Source organism: Lontra canadensis, unplaced genomic scaffold (assembly GCF_010015895.1).
Source record: "Lontra canadensis isolate GAN:19392208 unplaced genomic scaffold, GSC_riverotter_1.0 scaffold27, whole genome shotgun sequence".
NCBI lineage: Eukaryota > Metazoa > Chordata > Mammalia > Carnivora > Mustelidae > Lontra > Lontra canadensis.
Genome location: NW_022631021.1, coordinates 11,561,067 through 11,580,590, shown reverse-complemented (window position 1 = coordinate 11,580,590; position 19,524 = coordinate 11,561,067). Strand labels below are relative to the sequence as shown.

The following is a 19,524-nucleotide window of genomic DNA, read 5'->3' as shown; positions in this document are numbered from 1 at the left end:
TGAAAAGCAAGATTTTTGTAAGATGCAGAAAGAAAATACCTAAATTTCACTTTTGATTACTATGTCCCAGGCATCTTTCTATGTGTTTATTACATTTACTTCACAACATTTATTCATTTACTAATTTAAACCTCACAACAATCTTTATTACCCTCATCTTACAAGTGAGTAAATTTAAGCACAAAGTGCTTAAGCGACATGCAAAGTCTCAAAGCTCCTAAGTGGCAAAGTTGGGATCCAAACTCTAAGTCTAGCACGAGAGCCCATGACCTTAATAAATTTTCTTAAGATGGAGACTGACACATAATTTCCAGTCAATAAACGATAGTAATTATTATTATAGACATATCAATATATATCCTTTGTCATAAGCCCTAAAGGAAAGAAATTCTACACATCTTTCTACACATAATGGTTTTTTAATTCCTCACTGTCTTGATACGACCTATTGTGAATTTATTTTTATCCATTTGAAAGTGAAAGAAGTCTCCCATGATTCATTGTTTCATAAAACATTTTCATCCACAATCCTGCAAGTCTCTAGTAATTCCTCATAATGTCTCCGGAGATGTTCACAGTGGTGAGAGGAGCTAGCTGAGATAGACACTCAGTTAATGGGAGCTGAGTCTGCAGCAGAAAAATGTGCTGAGGAGAAACATTTTAAATGTGGCTATGCTCAATATTACGTGTTTTATAACTTTTTTACATTTGGTCTCCATATTTAATGGAAAATTTTGGTCTTAGTTGAGGAAAATTCTATAGAGCAGGAATTAGCAAACTTTAAGGGTAAGACTGATGTTTGATGATTCATTAATGTATTCTATTTATTACATAATTCTATTTTCTTACTCCTGTCCTTAATATTATCTGTAATCAATGGGAAACAATATGAAGAAAATAAAGAGTATTTTATTTACTACCGAATCCTCAGAACTTGGTAAAATGACTGGTAATAGATAAATGGTCAATGAATGAGTAAACACATACATGAATGAATAAAAATACTGCTACTACTAACTGTTACATCCAGCTGGTATTTATTAATGACATCAGACTTTGTACTAGATAATGTATGTGTGTTGTAACACTTAAAGATGAACATTTAAAGAAAATCAAAATGGAATAGGACTTACTTAAATTATAAGGTATAACTCACCCTTCCATGAAAATTCACATATTATATCACATCATGAAAGAAATGATTGATAGCACAGTACAATGTTTCATATATTAGGCTGTGTTGAGTTAATTGCCTCACTGCAGTGATGAGTTCGATGACTTACTATATCTGGTCAAGTACCACAGAAATATGAGTTGATTTGTTAAGGCAGAGTGGTGTTGAAAGAAGAGTACACTTTCAACTAAGTTAGCTTTATAATTCAGTGTTCTGTAGCTGTATGATCTTGGACTTTTATAAAAAGTTGTTATAAAGACTACTAAGTGTTAAATCCATGATCTCAAACTTTTTGATCTCAGAACCTTTTTGCGCTCCTAAAAATTATTGAGGATCCCAAAGAGTTTTTGTTTACTGGGCAGTATCAATATTTATAATATTAAAAATTAAAGCACACATTTTTTAAATACAAAAATATGTAAGTACTCATTACATTAGTGATCAGAAAGATGACATGTTCATATGCCATGGAGCTTCTGGAAAACTCACTGTACACTTATGAGAGTGACTGAAAAAGGCAAATAACATAATTTTTATTAAAGTAATCTTCCCTAATGGATCCTCTGAAAAAATTTTGGGGTTCCCAGATCACATCTTCCATTAAAGCTATAAAAAACAGTAGCAATTGCTATCACTGTGATATTGGGAAACATAAAAGCAGAAAAAAGGTTAAAAATATAGAGAAGAGATTGAAAGCTATTCCAAGTATATACTATTTTGATATATAAATAGTGAACACAAAATTACAAAAACAGAACATACAGCCTACTGGTGATTGTAAAAGATAATTTAACATAAAATTTTATTTTGATAATAACCACGAAAGTGAAGAATCAGAACTTTCTAAAATTCCTTTAAATGAAATAAATGTAATGACTTACCTTTAAAGTACCATTTTCAATACATAATTGAATAAAAAATCCATCTACTGAATCTGAGTCTTGTTTGAGATAGAGCAGGAGTCCATAGGAGTTGAAGGTCTGAAATTCTACTGACATGTTGTTCTGTGGATTTAACAACACATTCTGAAATTCTAGATAGGAATCTCCATAATAACAAGCACAACTGAAACCTGAGGAATCAGAAAGAAAATACAATTTAGTTTGGAATTGAATATTCAAAAGTTGGGTTTCCTATTAACATTAGCATAATATCTTCTGAAGTGGCTCATACTTGACTCTTTCTATTAGGAACCTAGGCACTTGTTTCTTTTGCCACAGTCACAGTGGTATGCCATCACTTCTGTGTACTGGGCGCTTCATGATCAAATCTCACTGGAAGGCAGGGATGTCTAGATGATTAATCTTCAACAGTGCATTCAGTTATACTTTATGTTACAGGTCAACTGAAATAGGAACATTTTCTAAAGATGTCCTTATTCATTGTATATATAACATGTTGGTTCCAAATTATGATTTTGGTCATTACTGTTAATTTAATTGGGTGGCTTTTAAGGGCTGATAAGAGATTACTGAGAAGTAAAGAAACTGTCATCTTTTTGTAGCAATACTGTTTTATCCACGCTTCCTTAAAAATCATCACTCCCTTGTTCTCTTTCCTTTTCTCATCTTCTGAATGAACGTATTTTAATTAGCCTCAATATTTCAAGTGAAATATAGACACTCTGATTAAATACTTTGACAATTTACATTCTTAAATGTATAAATATATGATTAATGAAACCTAGTAAGCTTATTTCCTGAATAAGTTACTTTACATTGTTAAAAGTTACTTTTGTTTGATAAAAACTTGACTGTTTGATTATATTTCTGTAAAAATTGGTATGAGTTTTCTCCTATCATTTCCTCCCTTCGGCTCCTCCTCCTGTGATACACAGACACATAAATTCCCTTTAAAACTTCCAAATTATTTTTCTACAATTAATATAAAAGATTATTGATGAAACTATGAGTTTTAGTTTGCTGTCTACCATAAAACTCTTTTTAAAATCTATGTATATTTTAAATCTTTTATAGAATTTATGTTCTATGTGAAGTATTTTTTTATTTTAAATTTTCAATAAAGCTTTAGAAATAGTGTAATAAGTTTTCAAACTTGTAAAACACTCTAAGGAAGTAATCAGCTAATTCTAAAGAATTTCCTCTTTTAGACAGAAAGAAGAAATTTCAAAATACTTCCAAAAAACATGTGCTTTGCAGATATAAAGCATATGGGATTTTTTTAATAAAAAAATTCACTAGTGAAGGTGGCTCAAAGATTGAAAATATTAACAAAGTACATTCAATTTTGATATCTTAACTGCTTTAGTTGTTATGTGAAACAAGTATATATTTATTCCTTGTAGGGTTTAATGATGATGTTGAATGCACGGTACAATAAAATTTCACATGTTAAAAAATTTGAAAAGTTTCAGGCATTTATTTGAATGAATTGGGAATGGAGACAAATATCCATTTGATTTAAAGTTCAGAATGTGGGGGTGCCTGGGTGGCACAGTCACTGACATCTGCCTTCAGCTCAAGTCATGATCCCCAGGATCCTGCTCACAAGATGTGGGGGTGGAGAGGGCGAAGCAGTTCCTTGTTAACCGGGAAGGCTGCTTCTCATTCTCCCACTCCCCCTGCTTGTGTTCCCTCTCTCGCTGTGTCTCTGCCAAATAAATTAATTCTTTTTAAAAAAATAAAGTTCAGAACATGAAAGAGCATAAACTATTTTCAGACAAAAACTAATATTACAACATGAATAGACCCAACATTGGTGAAACGAAGAAACTATTATTTATTTTTAAGCACTTTGGAAAGATACAGTCCAACTGACAAGAGCAAACTCAAAACTCTTTTAATTTTGTCATGTTTTGTCTTTTTACAGACTAAATTTTATAACTAAAACTTAAGTGGTTTTGTCATGTGACCAGTGCTTTATATAAAAACCCACACATGCATCCATCTGTAAGCTACATGAGGTCAAGAGCCATATATGTTTGGTTCATCCTTCTGTCCCAAGTTCCTGATTTTCTTAAGCATGTGAAACCCTACTATGTCTTATAGAAACTATAACTGTTTTTGTTTAAATGTGTTTGGAAAATTGAATTGTCATGTTTGGATAAAAATACCAGGAAATATTTTACATAGATTCATAGTAATTTGACCATACTTCTAGTGCTTCCTCTTCACATGTATGAATACAGATTTTATTTTACATTATTAGCAAAGACTTAGTCAAATAAAAAGAGTGGTGATATTAAGCACCCAACAGTTTTGTGAAGAAAGATTAATTGTACAGACCATTTCCAGTAATGATGGGCTAGAGTAAAATAATAATGCCACACATTTTTCATTATCTAGAATTAAATCGTAAGTTCCTTCCATTTCAGTCTTCATTTTTACAAACAGAAGAATCTTTATCTGAATTGTATGTCCTCATATCATAATTATACCTATGAATGAGTCTGTATGCTTCTGATACATATACAGAAAGCCCAATTCAAAGTAGCTTCAGCAATAAAGAAATTCAGTGGCTTAAGTAAAAGCAAGTTCAAGGATAAGACGGATTTTCAGATGGACTCTAAAAAGCTCAGCTTGTTCCTCATAAGAGACCTAGATTTCTTCTTTTTCTCCATTCTGCTATTCACATGGGAAGTTTTAATCTCAGACTTGTTTTCTTCTGATTCTAATATGTGGGAAGTGGTAGTTTTAAATGACCTACTTCTACAGTTGAGACCAAGCACTCAGTTTCCTATATTTTTCAAGAGAGAAAGAAAAGAATTTTCCCAAGTGTAGAATGAACCTTTCCTAGCAATTAAGTAGCTAGAACTGGTCACTGATCAAGTTTTCCACTGGGGAGGATGGGGTGAGTTTCCACTGAGACCTGCAGGAGGGGTTCATAGTAAAAAAATTGGTATTCTGCTTGGAAGAATACTTCAAAATCAAATCCCAGTATTTCGCCAGATTCATGTCTTATTTCCTGGCTAATAATAGTTGACTGTCAGATTCAAAGACTCAAAGTACTCTCTTACATCTCCAAGCTAGAACTCTTTCATCTCCAATTTCCTGCAGCTGCCTCTCCTGAGAAGTTCTTGCCTTTATTTCTAACAGCACACATTGAGTATAAGGCTGGATCTAGCCACACACACACACAAAAAAATACTTAAAATTTAATTGTTGCTAGGTGGAGAGTTGCCAAATTTTTTTTGACACCTAACTATTTGGCTTTTCCAGTGCATAGTAACCCACAGCCATTCCCACTGCATGAACATAAAGGAAATTTTAAAGCAGTTTTAGTGAAAAATCAGAAGTCAATAATCCTGTCCTCCCCTACTATACGAAGAAGGGTTTTAAATAGATTAGTAGAATAAATATATTTTAGATGTAAACAATAATATAGACTCTGAGGCATATATAAATATTTAAGTTAGAACAAATAAAATAAAACTCATGTGTATAATATTTAATTCTTTGAAAAGTTATAAACCACTACTCCAGCAGTATATTTTCCTTTTAATAAAATGCATAATTTTAAAAGGTACAGGATTTTTTTTTTTTTGGCTTCTTGGTTAGTAGATCACAAACTACTAAACAGATTTTAAAAAACAGACTCTATTTCATGGTTAGCATTCTATATGTAAGATTAACTGTGAAAGTTGGAATCTTAACACAGAAAACTGAATACGAAGCTTATTTACAACATAGTTTGATTAGGACTCCAAAATGACTCAATAGTTTAAATAAAGGACATGTATTATTTGACCCTACTTCCAATAAATTATTGTTAATATCAGTGTAATCCATGAATAATAGCTCAAAGAGAGAGTATTGCTTTCTGAAGTATGTATTACTAGCTAAATGTTAAATAATTCACAACTAAAATGCAAAATAGCTTTTTATTTATTTCATGTATCTTGGAAGTAATATCTAGAAAATATCAGTGAACATTTGTGATAGGTGTAAATATGCAAAATTTTCTATTAAACAAAACATTAATGTGAGAAAAGTCTATATGTATAACAAATGTAATTCATACAGGAAGATATACTAGACCATTTATTAAGAAACACTGAATCTTGATTCTTTGTTCTAATAGCAATCAGGCCAGCAATGATGTATTAGCTACAGAAACTGTGACTTAGTTCTCTTCATTTATATTATTTCTAGAAAGAGCTTGGATTTTATCACTACAAAATACATGTTTAATACTTTATACTTCCATGTTCTACAAATTGTGTTCAATTCACCTTAAAATCCAACTTTATACAATCCATTTAAATTCATCTCAATTAGCTTAATATCTACTAATAAAGCTGGAGCAAAAAAGAAAATTAATATTTACACGCTGTTTACTATGTGCCAGGTTTTGTTAAAACTTATACTTCTTAAAATGCTGTCGGTTTTTTTCCTGGCAACTTAAAGTTTTGTGCCATTTGAAAATGTTTTTGTGGAAACTAAGCATGTTTCCAAATAAATTATGAAATAATTTTTCATAAAAAATTGTTTCTTTCATGGATTTTCACAGATTGATTAGTCCATGGACTATAAGTCGATGCAATAATTTATAGAGTAGGTATTAATCATATAATGCAAAAAAAAGTTTATGAAACAATACTGAAATCAAAAGCCAGAGTATTCAGTGTAAGATTGGTAGACACCTCTCAGTCTAGCCAAAGGAAATGTATGATAAATATGAGCTACAGAGGCAGATTTTAAGAAAATAGATGACTGCAAAGAAAGCTGAGAGATAACTAGTCAAATAATTGAATAAGTTTTTTCTGAAAGCAATTAACAATCTTTTTGAAAGGAAACACAACACCTATAATCACTATATTTTCCTTTCCCCAGCAAATGGAAATAGATTATCATCAGGGAAAATTCTTTTAACAGCCACCCGTAAGGACAGAAGTAACTCTCAGAATACAAATCAAATCATGACACTCTCCTGTTTAAAAATACTTGTTTTTGCCAGCTGCCTAAGACAGAATTGCTTAAAATGTACTCTGTTTAGAATTTTTCCAACCTTTCTTTTCTCTTTTTGCCTTTTAATGTGGAATACCAATTATTCTAGGATAACTTACAGTGTAGCCATCCTTCCTATACTCATCTGACATTACCAGTTCTGTCATGCATCATCCTTCCTGTACATGGGTTGCTTCCAGGATCATTATCCTACTTCATTGGACAGATTGTCAACCCCAAGCCAATCACATGCTGACTTAATTAGTACAGTTTTATGTCTTGATTTTGAAAGGGCAAATCTTGCATATTCTCCTTTCTCAGGATTGTGTTGCATACTGCTTGTCTTGTGCCTTTTGATATAAACATTGGAACCAGTTACACATGCAAACATCCTATTGAATTATATAAAAATCCATATTAGTAATTCATTTGAATTCCATGTTTTCATAGAAAAAAACCTGTAACTAATTGATATATTTGTGATACCTTATCTTCCTAGACATGGACATGGTATATGTTTTCCATTTACAAGAGAATCTAAAACATTTTTAATATAATTTTATAACTTCTCTTCATAAAAATCATGTACGTATTTTCTTAGGCTAACTTCTAGAAACCTTAGGAATTTGTTGCTATTTTAAATAGTTTTTTGTAACATTATATATTTAGTTAATTATGTTGGTATATTGAAGTGCAATGGACTTGTATACTGAGCAACCTTGTTGAATTCCCCTTAATACTAGATCATTTGTGAGTAGTGAAATTTTTCATTCTTTTGCTCATAATTCTTAAACTATCTTATTAGCTTATTATAGTGCCAGGACTTTCAGAAAAACACTCAACTTATAAAATAATAATGAGATTCTTTTTCTTATTTTTCAGGAAGGTTTTTTTTTAAAACTTTCACCTTTAATGTTTTGCTCTTCTGAAAGTGGTATCATTTAACTCATTAAGGAATTTTTTTTCTGTAGTTTTCTGAAATTTTTAGCAGGACTTAATATTATTTTTATCAGTTTTTCGCTTATTGACATGCTTATATTGTAACTTTGATAGTCTAATATTAAACTTCTATTTTATTCCCCAAAATATATCCCATTTGCTTATGCTATGTAAACATACATGAATTTCATTTGCAAGAATTCATGCTTAGGAAATTTGCATCTACGCTGACAACTGAGATTGCTTTTACATTAATATTTTACATTTTCTTTCTTTTTTTTTTTTTTTTTTTTTTAGGATTTTATTTATTTGACAGAGAGAGAGAGATCACCAGTAGGCAGAGCAGCAGGCAGAGGCAGAGAGAGTGGGAAGCAGGCTCCCAGCTGAGCAGACCTATGAGGGGCTTGATCCCAGGACCCTGAGATCATGATCTGAGCCGAAGGCAGAGGCTTAACCCACTAAGCCACCCAGGTGCCCCTACATTTTCATTTTTCATGGCACCCTTTCTGATTTTCATATTAAAGTTTTACTTAGCTTCATTAAATAAATTGGATGACATGAATTTCCATTTTTAATCTTTAAAAGTGTTTTTGTTTACTTGCCACACAAAATCTGAATCAAACTATAAAACTGTGAATTGTAAAACATCCTATAATAACTACAAAAGATTTCATTTAATGTACTGAGTGGAATCAGAATGCTACAGCAGAAAAAGTAGTGACTTGCAAGGATATTTAATTTTAGTTTTAATTTGGTCACTTACTCTGTGTTACCCTAGAGAAGGCACTTCACTTCTCTACTACCCCATCTTTACTCATTAAATTAAGTGGTGCCTATTCTGAAATTGTAATTACAACAGACCTAATTGTAGTTAGGACTCCTGGCTTTAATTATGCACTTTATCACTTAAAATCACAGAATCTTAGATAACTCTTTCAGCCTCTTTGAGTATCTCAGTTTCTTCATCAATACAATGGCAATAACAAAGTTGTTCCATTATAATATATGTGGAATTGTTAGATAAAAAATTTGCTCTAGTCTTTACAGTAGTCCCCCCTTATCTGTGAGGGATATGTTCCAAGACCACCAGTGGATGCCTAAAACAAAAGTTAGTATTGAACCCTATATGTTGTATTTTTCCTCTATATATACATACCAATGACAAACTTTATCAATTAGGTACAGCCAGAGATTAAGAACAATAATAATAAAATAATTGTAACAATATACTATAATAAAAGTTTTATGAATGTGGTCTCTCTCTGTCTCTCAAAATATCCCATTGTACTGTACTCATCCTTCTTGTGATGATGTGAGTGATAAAATGCCTATGTGATGGGATGAAGTGAGGTGAATGAATGACAGAGGCACTGTGATACAGTGTTTGGCTACTACTGGCCTTCTGACAGTATGTTAGAAGCAGGATTATCTGCTTCCAGACCACAGTTGACCATGAGTAACTGAAACCACAGAAAGCCTAATTGCAGATAACAGCGGATTACTGTATTCAGGGAAAGAAACTTCTTAAAATGAAACATAAAGGTTTTGCAACTAAAACTTATTTTAAAAAAATACTGTTACATGTATATGCTTTACATTTTTTTCTCAGGCATATATTTAGAAAGGTCTGAGGCACAGGGTATTGCCACATTAAGCAGATCAGGGTAGAACCCTAAGGATTCCAAGGTGGTATGTAGTGGGACTGCTATGAGATTCAGAAGTGCCCTCTCTTCCCATAACAGTTCATGTTTTTACCTATTTTACTTGTTCACAAGAGCAAAAAATGTGAATAAAACTAAAGATGTAACTTTGACTAATAATGATAATGCATATTATACTCTATTCTTCACATAGCACCTTTATATGCATCATCTAATTTGATTCTCTCATCTCAGTCTGGGAAACATGAAAGGCCAATGTTCTTATGAGCCCTATATGTTTATCTAAGAAACTAAAGCTTAGGGAAGGTAATTTGACCAAAGTCTGTAGAGCCCAGAAATTGGATTCTTTCATCAAAGTACATGTTCTTTAACACCAATTTTATTCTGTGTGAACAAGGCCGCTTATCCAGTTATTTTAAACATATAGTTTTTGCAATTAAAAAAAACTCATTTGTAAGAGATCCCATGTCGATCGCTACACTGAATTCTTACATTCTTTGTAATGTGAGAGAATAGTGAATGTAGTATAACAATTAGCATTGTTATACTACAGTGTCCCAATGGGCTCCAAAGTGCTTATAATCTCATTTTTGAGTATTGCTTTTAAAAAATAATTTATAGGGGCACCCAGGTGGCTCAGTTGGTTAAATGTCCGACTCCTGATTTTTGGTTTGGACTCAGCATGGAGCCTGCTTAAGATTCTGTCTCTCCCTCTCCTGCCCCTTCCCTCTGCTCGCTCTCATGCTCTCTCACTTTCTCTAATATATGTTATATTATATTATATTATTATATATAGAGAGCTCTTAGCTAGTTTACAATAAATATTTAATTAGTAAAACTACTCTGAAATTGAGTTACATTTAATCTTTGAGATGATGTGCAACTTTTCCTTCTCTTGCTATTTAATATTTTAGGAATTTTGCTTTATGGGGTTTTACAGATATTCCTATTTTATAGGAAATCTACCCACTACTTAAAACATAATTTGATGAGGAAAATACCTTTCCACAAAGAGATGAGAATGTGTAGCACTGGGAAACATTTTTTACCACTTAAACTTCTCATCCCATCGATCAATCAATTTATGAGAAAACATAAGGAGTGACTCAGGATTTTTCTGTTGCTCCAGGGCTCCATCAGTCTCCTGAAAGACTCTCATGCAAATTTAGGATGGATCTAGGTGTCCTTGTATTTATTTTTTCTTATGATTCTGACAACTTACATTTTCTATATATAAGATTAGTAACAACAATCCTATAAACATATAAGTTTTTATGTTGAATAAGTAACTTTGGGGGCTTGGGGGAGCTCAGTCGGTTAAGTTTCTGACACTTCGTGTCATCTCAGGTCACAATCTCAGGGTTGTGAGATCAAGCCCCACATCATGCTCTGTGTTCATGTGAAGTCTCCTTGAGATTCTCTTTCTCCCTCTCCCCATTCACTCTCTCTCTCTCTCTAGATTAAATAAAAAAAATCTTTAAAATTAAAAAAAGTAACTTTTATCTGCTAGTGTACATCATCATAATAGACTCTAGAGCACAAAGTATGGATAAAAATTACGTAGTCATGTCACATTGTATATTCATCAGAAGCCATCAGATTTAGACTATAATGGTTGCCCATGATACATTTGGGAATAAAGTACTGATTTAACAAGTTCTAAAAACTAATTGTTGGTGTGTATTTTTTGTTAATTTCCCCTAAAATGAAATACAAATGCTATTACCAGTACTATCCTTTATGCAACATAACAAAGTGATCTCTTAATAATTTACATTATAATTAATAAAACTTGAAAACCCCCTTTTAATTTTCTAGATATATTGCTGTTTATTTGGGGCAACATTTCAAAAGTATTTGCCCTATGCTTGAGAAGTTAAATAGTTAATTCTTCACTCATATGTAAACAGAATCATAAATATATTTACTCACTATTCATTTTTCATGTACTTTTTTTTTTTACAACCTATCATATTACTTCAATAATGCCTATAGTCTAATTGTCCCTCTCAAGCTGTCTTGGCAATTATCAGCTTTAATTCTTTTTGATGCTCAGATTTTACTGATAGAAAATAGGATAAATAGAGGTATTAATGGTGATTATCCATATATCATCTTATTCCTAGCCATCAGTTTTTAGTTAAAGTTAACTGTCAACTCTTCACCTGGTCTTTCAACACTGTTAGAGGTTCAAGACGGATTTCTGCTATTAATTAGCAGCTGGCCACAGGGAAAAGTACAAAAGAAAAATTATGCTCCCCAAAATTGTGGGACATAGATACATAAATAAAAGGAAGACCATGCAAGTTAAAAAATACATAGATAATATGATTTTATACACATACACATATATACACACATATAAATGAATATATATGTGTACACACACACACACACACAAACGCATACATATATATATGGAGTGCTCAGAGCAGGCTTCCCAAAAATATGCCAGAGTGGCATACTGATTATTTTGAATTAAAGTTATTTGAGAAACAGCTGGTGTAAGAAGGAAACTCTGACCTTCTTCTCTGTCCCACTGAAAGTAGGAAATAAATCTCCAATGTTAAAGGTAACCTCCCTGCACAAGGAGATAGAAAGACATACCAAAGTCAGAAAATTCAGGGCCAAGGAGCCTATGGAAATAAACCATTTAGTTTCTTCAATAATTAGTACCCAAGCCTAAGTTTGTCATGTCAGTTCTTCACAAATTTATTGCTTCTTGTCTAAAAGGTACATAAATACCTTGCTCTGGTCCCTTCTGGGATCTCAGATATATATATACGTATGTATATAAACATGTATGTATATATATGTACATATATGTACATATATACATATATATGTATATATATACATACACATATATATATACATACACACACATACATACAAGAGACTTTTGTATATATGAAATTAAATTTGGTTTTTCTCTTGTTAATTTGCCTTGCATCAATTTAATTATGAGACCAGCTGAAAGAATCAAGAGGGATAGGAGAAAATTTCCCCCTCCCATCAGTGTGTATACACACAAACACACACACACACAAACACAGAGCAGTCTTTAATTTGCACTGATGGAAGTCGTTCTTGCATTAAAAAACATTTCCCTCAGAACTAGAGGGTATCATGCTTAGCGAAATAAGTCAATCGGAGAAAGGCAACTATCATATGATCTCCCTGATATGAGGGAGAGGAGATGCAACAAGGGGGTTAAGGGGGAAGGAGAAGAGTAAATGAAGCAAGATGGGATTGGGAGGGAGATAAACCATAAGTGACTCTTAATCTTACAAAACAAACTGAGGGTTGCTGGGGGGAGGGGGGTTGGGAGAGGGGGGGTGGGGTTATTATGGACATTGGGGAGGGTATGTGCTATGGTGAGTGCGGTGAAGTGTGTAAACCTGGCGATTCACAGACCTGTACCCCTGGGGGAAAAAATATATTATATGTTTATAAAAATTTAAAAAAAAATTTCCCTCAGGTATAACAGGTTAGAGGATTTATTTTGAAAACAGCTACTTCTAGGAAACTCTAAAAGGCTTACTGGCCACTGACACTTTAGTATGAATTTTACTGACATGGAAATTCATCATTATAATAAGTCAAGGCATAAAGTATATACATATGTCATGCTTCCTCACTTATTTGTACTGTGTGACATTTTTAAGCCACTGCTTATACTTTTGGAATTAAGTATAGAAAAAAAAAAAGAAGAGATGATGCCTTTTTTTGTTATAAGATTATTAGGGGGTGGGGGAGGAAGGTTACAAGCCAAAAAAGTGAAGAGCCAGAAAAATCAGGATAAGAAGACTGCTAGGGGTTGTAACCATCCTGGAAGTAGCATTAATGGAAAGCTGAAAAACAAACACATGAAATGCAGAGTTTATTTTCCGCAGATCCATTTTGAAACTACTATGTACCATGAAAATTCCAGTGGTCTAACAGAAACACATTATATTACTGAAAGATCATCTGGTCAAGAACAATTCTAATGGCTAGAGCACCTGAGTAGCTCAGTCAGCTAAGTGTCTGACTCTTGAACTCAGCTCAGGTCTTGATCTCAAGGTGGTGAGTTCAAGCTCCATGTTGGGCTCCATGCTGGGCATGGAGCCTACTTAAAAAATAAATAAATAATTAAAAAATACATATACATATATGAACAATTCTAATGATAAGCATATTGGACCTGCACTGAAGATTGGAATAGGGATCCGTTATCTCATACTTATGCAAATTTGGGGCAAAATATGTCTTTCATTTTTCTTAGAGCAATGAAAGTTGAGTCCACTTTGATTTTGGATAAATAATTTGAAACTCATACTATTGCACAGAGGAGCTAAATAAAATTAAACTTTATTAAGAAAAGCAATAAATTTTATTCCATAAAATTACTTATATTTTATATCATTTATCTATATTATGCCTGTAAATAAATGGATGAGTAGTCAAACATTTAAAAGGGACCACTGGCTTTTAAAAAGCCATGAAAATCTATCCAGTATTAGAATGTCTCCAAACTGTAATAATCAACTTTATATTTTTATTTTCCTACCATTAAAAAAAATAAACTTCCACTTCACAATTTTGAGGACACATACTATAACTCAAAATTCATTCTTTAAATTCCAAAGTTGTTAAAGATAAAGACATGTTAATTTGAGTGATATAAAGTTTAGAGAACAAACTGCAATAAAAAGTGAGAAATAAAAGATATGAATTTCCCTGGGAAAATATCTTGTAAAGATTTGAAGCTTCCTGTCATCTGGATGTCCTTGTACATCTCAGTGAGCTCAGTGGGCTATGCAGGGTAACCTGACATATTAAGGTTAAAAATTAGTCTGATTTCATTCAAGGACTGCTGGATATGTCAGCACATAGATGGTTTGGTGAAAAATGTATAAACTCTAAAACATTTAACTAGTGGGATTTTTACTCCATTTTCACTCACACTTCCCATCATCTAGTGTTGCCATTTCCTGAGGCTTTTGTAGATTCTATGCTATCAATCACCACACTTTTCTACTTTTCTCATTGCCAATTTTCGTTTCCAAATTCTCAGGTCTGTTTACTCTGTTACCATTTGTCCAATTGTTTTTCAGCTTCCAAATATTTATATCCATTTTCTTCTCTACCATTATATTTATCCTAGTGGATTTCTACCTTAAAAAATATTTTACTCATTATTTGTGGGATTTCAGGAGAAAGTGCAGGTAAATTTATAAGTTTAATTAATCATCATTAACTGGACTGCTAGTTTTTGTTAATCTACATCTTTCAGTTAGAAAGGCTCTAGAATTCTTTATGTTTCTACAGAATTACATCTAAGTATAGTTAATAAATATTCAGCTTTAGTTTTAAAAGAACATCCAAAATACATGCAAACTCTGCCTCAACCTATTGGGATTACATTATAGTTCTGATCTTTGTTGAAACTCTAAGTTTATCAAGAGATTTTTAGGCCTGTAGAATCTGCCCTCCTTGTAGAGAAGTATTCTATGTAATGGCTCATTTTATTACTTTTAATCTATATTTATAACTGTTACTTAAGCTAATGCTGTCCACAGGTTGATCCTTACATTCAAGACTCTACAGCCTTGGAATAATATTTTTTAATCCAAGGCTTCATCTAATTTTTTAAATCCAATTGGAAACCTTAGATATACCTGATACTTTGACTTTTTTCAATTTTTGGAATTTAGAGAAAGGCAGGAATTATGTAATTAGATGCATAATTTGGTTTACAATGTAAAAATACTAATCAGAACTATTTTGCTTTATTGTAACAGCAGTGTCATGACAGATGTAGTATAGAGACCAGGGATTTCCCAGAGTTGCTGGATATTTGTTAATTCTAAAAAAAAGGTCTTAATTGAATAATCAGATTCCATTTCCTTCCATTCTGGGAGAATGTAGGGCTAATTTGCCTAACAAATACATTGGCCAAACATTTTCATAGCATTTGAACTGTTGAGCTGAAAAAGAATCTTTAGAGGCCATCCTTGATGTGCAAGTTGAAAACTGTACAAATGTTAAGTGCAATGAAGACAGTTATATTCCTGAAGGCTGACCTCTGTGGAACTCTGAGATATTAAACTTCTGTTTTGATGAGGTACATGTTATGAAAGATGAATGTAGGTTCTATTTAAGATTAAGAATCAAATAAGAAATCCCTGCATAAACTGAACTTCAAAATACGGAGATGTAAATAAACTTGCCCTATAGAAGTTGGCAAAGAAATGATTGTATGGCCATACTGCTGGGAAAAAAGGAAAAAAAATATTCTGAAAATTTATAACCCAAATTCAGTTCTCCTCTATGTTTGCAGAATGAATTCACCATATATATATATGTATACATGTACATGTATATATATGGTGTACATATATATATGTATACRTGTATATATATATATGTATACATGTACATGTATATATATGGTGTACATATATATAYATGTATACATGTATAYATATGAATTCACCATATATACATGTATACATATATATATATGGTGAATTCATTCTGCAAACATAGAGGAGAACTGAATTTGGGTTATAAATACATATATATATACACACATATATATAGTGAATTTTATATCTATATATAACTCTAGATATATTAATTTAATGTGTGTGTGTATTCATATTCATTTAAGAGAAAACTTGAAATCTAGAATTTGTTTTGAAGTGCTGCACAGTTTGTAGTACGCAAGCATTTGGCAGAAAAAAATAACCACAAAACCCAAGTAGAATAATACTTTTTTTCTTTTAAGGATAAGCTCGGGTTCAGTTTATTTCATATGTAGATAGATGGATACCGAAAAAAGGAGAGATACTTGTATACATTTCATAGCTCTAACCAGAGTTCTAAGAACTCGTACAAATAAAACCCCACAGCATGGTGCTTTCAAAGAATTGTCAAAAAAATCAAAAACAAACAAACAAACAACAACAACAAAACAAAGCACCATGAAGATAATATCAAGAAGAGTATAACAAACACAGACTTTGGATAATGGAATAACCTATTGTAGAATATAAAACAGTTTTGCTCAATATGTTTAAAAAGTAAAAGGTAGAATAAAAAATGTAAAGAATGAGAAACTATTATATATGACCAAGAAGATTTGAAAAGGAATCAAATAAAACTCGTAGAAATGAAAAATAAAATGTATGAAATAAAAACTCAGTGGAAGACACAGTTTAAAAGATCATTAATCTACTGAAAGCTAGACATGAATAAATAGAGTGCAGCAGAGAAAACACTACACAAAACGTATGAAAACAAGGTTAAGAAACATACTGGATAGAGAGAAAAATCTAATACATATGCATCAAGAGTTCAAAAGGAGAGAAGAAAAAATATGGAAAAGCAATATTGAAGAATTAATATTGAAAATTTTACACAATAAAGCAACCTAAACAAAAGAGTACAAGATTTATAGGTAAGATTAAAAATATAATAACTGATTTGTGGCATAAATAAGATAGAGTTAAAAATGGAAAACAATATTAGATGAAGAGAGGGGTAGAGATGAGAAGCTATGTTCAAAGATCCTTGTAGTTGGTAAGAAAATAGAATAAATTTACACATTGTACATATGTATGATGAAAATTTAAAGATTAACACTAAAGAAACAGTAACAGCATATAACTTACACTTTTAGAGGAAAGACTCAATAAAAAGACAGCTCCTGCAATCAAAAAGCAGGCAAGGAGGAAAAGACAAAAGGACAAAATGTAGAACACAAATAAGATGATACAATACTTACAAATATCTGAAATCACAGTAAGTATAAAAGAAATGCACTTGACTCATCTCTGCCATTTACAGTGTCAAACCAAAACTTAAGCACACAAAAGGCTGTTTTCCAAACTTCTTAATTTGCAGCAAGAGTAATATCCTTATGTTTTAGTAAAGCAACAGAAATACTGGGGGAAAAGATAGGTGTGTTTAGAGAGGGGAAAAGTATGCTATGGGCATACATCCCCCAAAACCAAAGAGGTGAAAGATTTTGATTAAGAGTTCTAAGATATGAGGAAGATACTGTACAGTAATGGAAGTATGGAGTTAAGAATTATCAGAAGTCTCCTAAGAAAAATTAACATAAAAGAAGGAGAGGATTTATCTTTTCTTTAAGTCATTCAAATACTAAAGAAATCAAGAATAAGTAAGTACTGACCTTTTTTTTTGGTCTAAAAAGATCAAGGAACAAAACAGATGTCCTTGCAAGCAAGAGACAGCAAATATTTCAAAATGACACAGAGACAATATTTTGTCCTTATGAACAAAACTGAAATTGTTCATAATTAAAAGTCATATATAAAAATATCAATTCTATGTGGTTTAAGAAGTAAATGGGAAAACAACTTTTTAATCCTTTTGGCAGAACATATGGTGGAATACTTCTGTGACTTTAGGAAAAAGAAATATTTTTTAAAAAGACAGAAAGACAATAAAAAATGAAAGTATAGACATGTTTGAGGACATTAATTTAAGGACTTGTGTTATTCTGAAAACACTAAAAATTTTTTAAAAAGCCATAAACACCAAAAAGACATTTGCAAACATATAACTGAGATCAGTAACACAACATTAAACACAGAATCCAAAATTAAACATGGACAAACTAAAACTATAATCCAATAAAAGCCATTAATCCAGTCAAAAGTCATAGAAGCCTTGTGAAAATTTTTCTGAAAGAGAAAATATGAATTACCAGTAACACAGGAAAAATGTAATCTTTATTAGCAGTCAGGGATTACAAATTACTCCAAAGAGATATTTTTTATAATTACCTAAAATGCAAAAACTTTACAGCCTGAAAATACCAGGTGTTTCCAAAGTTAGAAAATTAACCAATGCTATGATAGAATCTCATTGGGATTAGGTACGAATGAAGTCATTTTAGAAAATGTTTTAACATATTCAAGAAAAGTTGGATGTTTTCACCCTCCATGATGCAGGAAGTCTATTTCTATGCTTATACCCTGAAGAAGCTCATGTGTGTATGTACTAGGAAAAATGCAATATGCATTAACATGGAAGATTCTAATAAGTAAAACACTGATCAAAAAGTAAGCAGCGAAAAATGTATACAGTATTTTAAAGTTTATGTAATTTCAAAATATACAATAAAACATTAGTTATCATATATTATATATAATACTGTATACATTTATATTATTATATTGCTTAGTGACATATAATTATAAAAAAGACTGTAGATTAATAATCAAAATGAAAGTTACGGGATATGAGTGTTTAAAAGTTGCTGATAATATTCTATTTCTTAAGTTATATGAACAACAGACATAGTTCTTTCTTTAATTTGTCATTCTTTATTTATGTAGGTTATAAGTCTTTGTTGTATTGTTGGGTTTATTCACCATGTAATAAAAACAATTTAAAAAGAAAAGTAAAACAGTAATTCTGAATGCAATGATGGCTAGGCTAGTTTGTTGTCTGAGTGACTCTGGATTCTCTATGCAATTTTACACCCAAGAAAATGTCTCCATTTTTTTTTTAAGATTTTATTTATTTATTTGACAGAAAGAGACACAGCGAGAGAGGGAACATAAGCAAGGGGAGTGTGAAAGGGAGAAGCAAGCTTCCTGTTGAGCAGGGAGCCAGATGCAGGGTTCAAAAAATGTCTCCATTTTAAATGACATACCTGAGGACTCTACCTCTGATTTAAGTCCTGGATGGTTCAGTATCTATCTTGGGAAGCAAAGGTGTAGCCTTTAATGAACAATCTGGGACAGACAGAAACTCAACTATTTATTTTTCTTATTATTTTTCCATAGCATATCCTCCCATTCACTCCTCCTCAAAAGTCATT

The 19,524-nt window shown here is 31.8% G+C and overlaps 1 protein-coding gene across 1 annotated transcript in view; it reads right to left on the bottom strand.

Annotated features, from left to right (window-relative positions):
* EYS (eyes shut homolog) overlaps window positions 1-19,524 on the bottom strand; it is a 1,652,140-nt gene that overhangs the window by 644,998 nt on the left and 987,618 nt on the right. Inside the window, 1 exon segment of the mRNA XM_032864581.1 lies at window positions 2,056-2,246. Coding sequence (XP_032720472.1) covers window positions 2,056-2,246 — 191 coding nt within the window.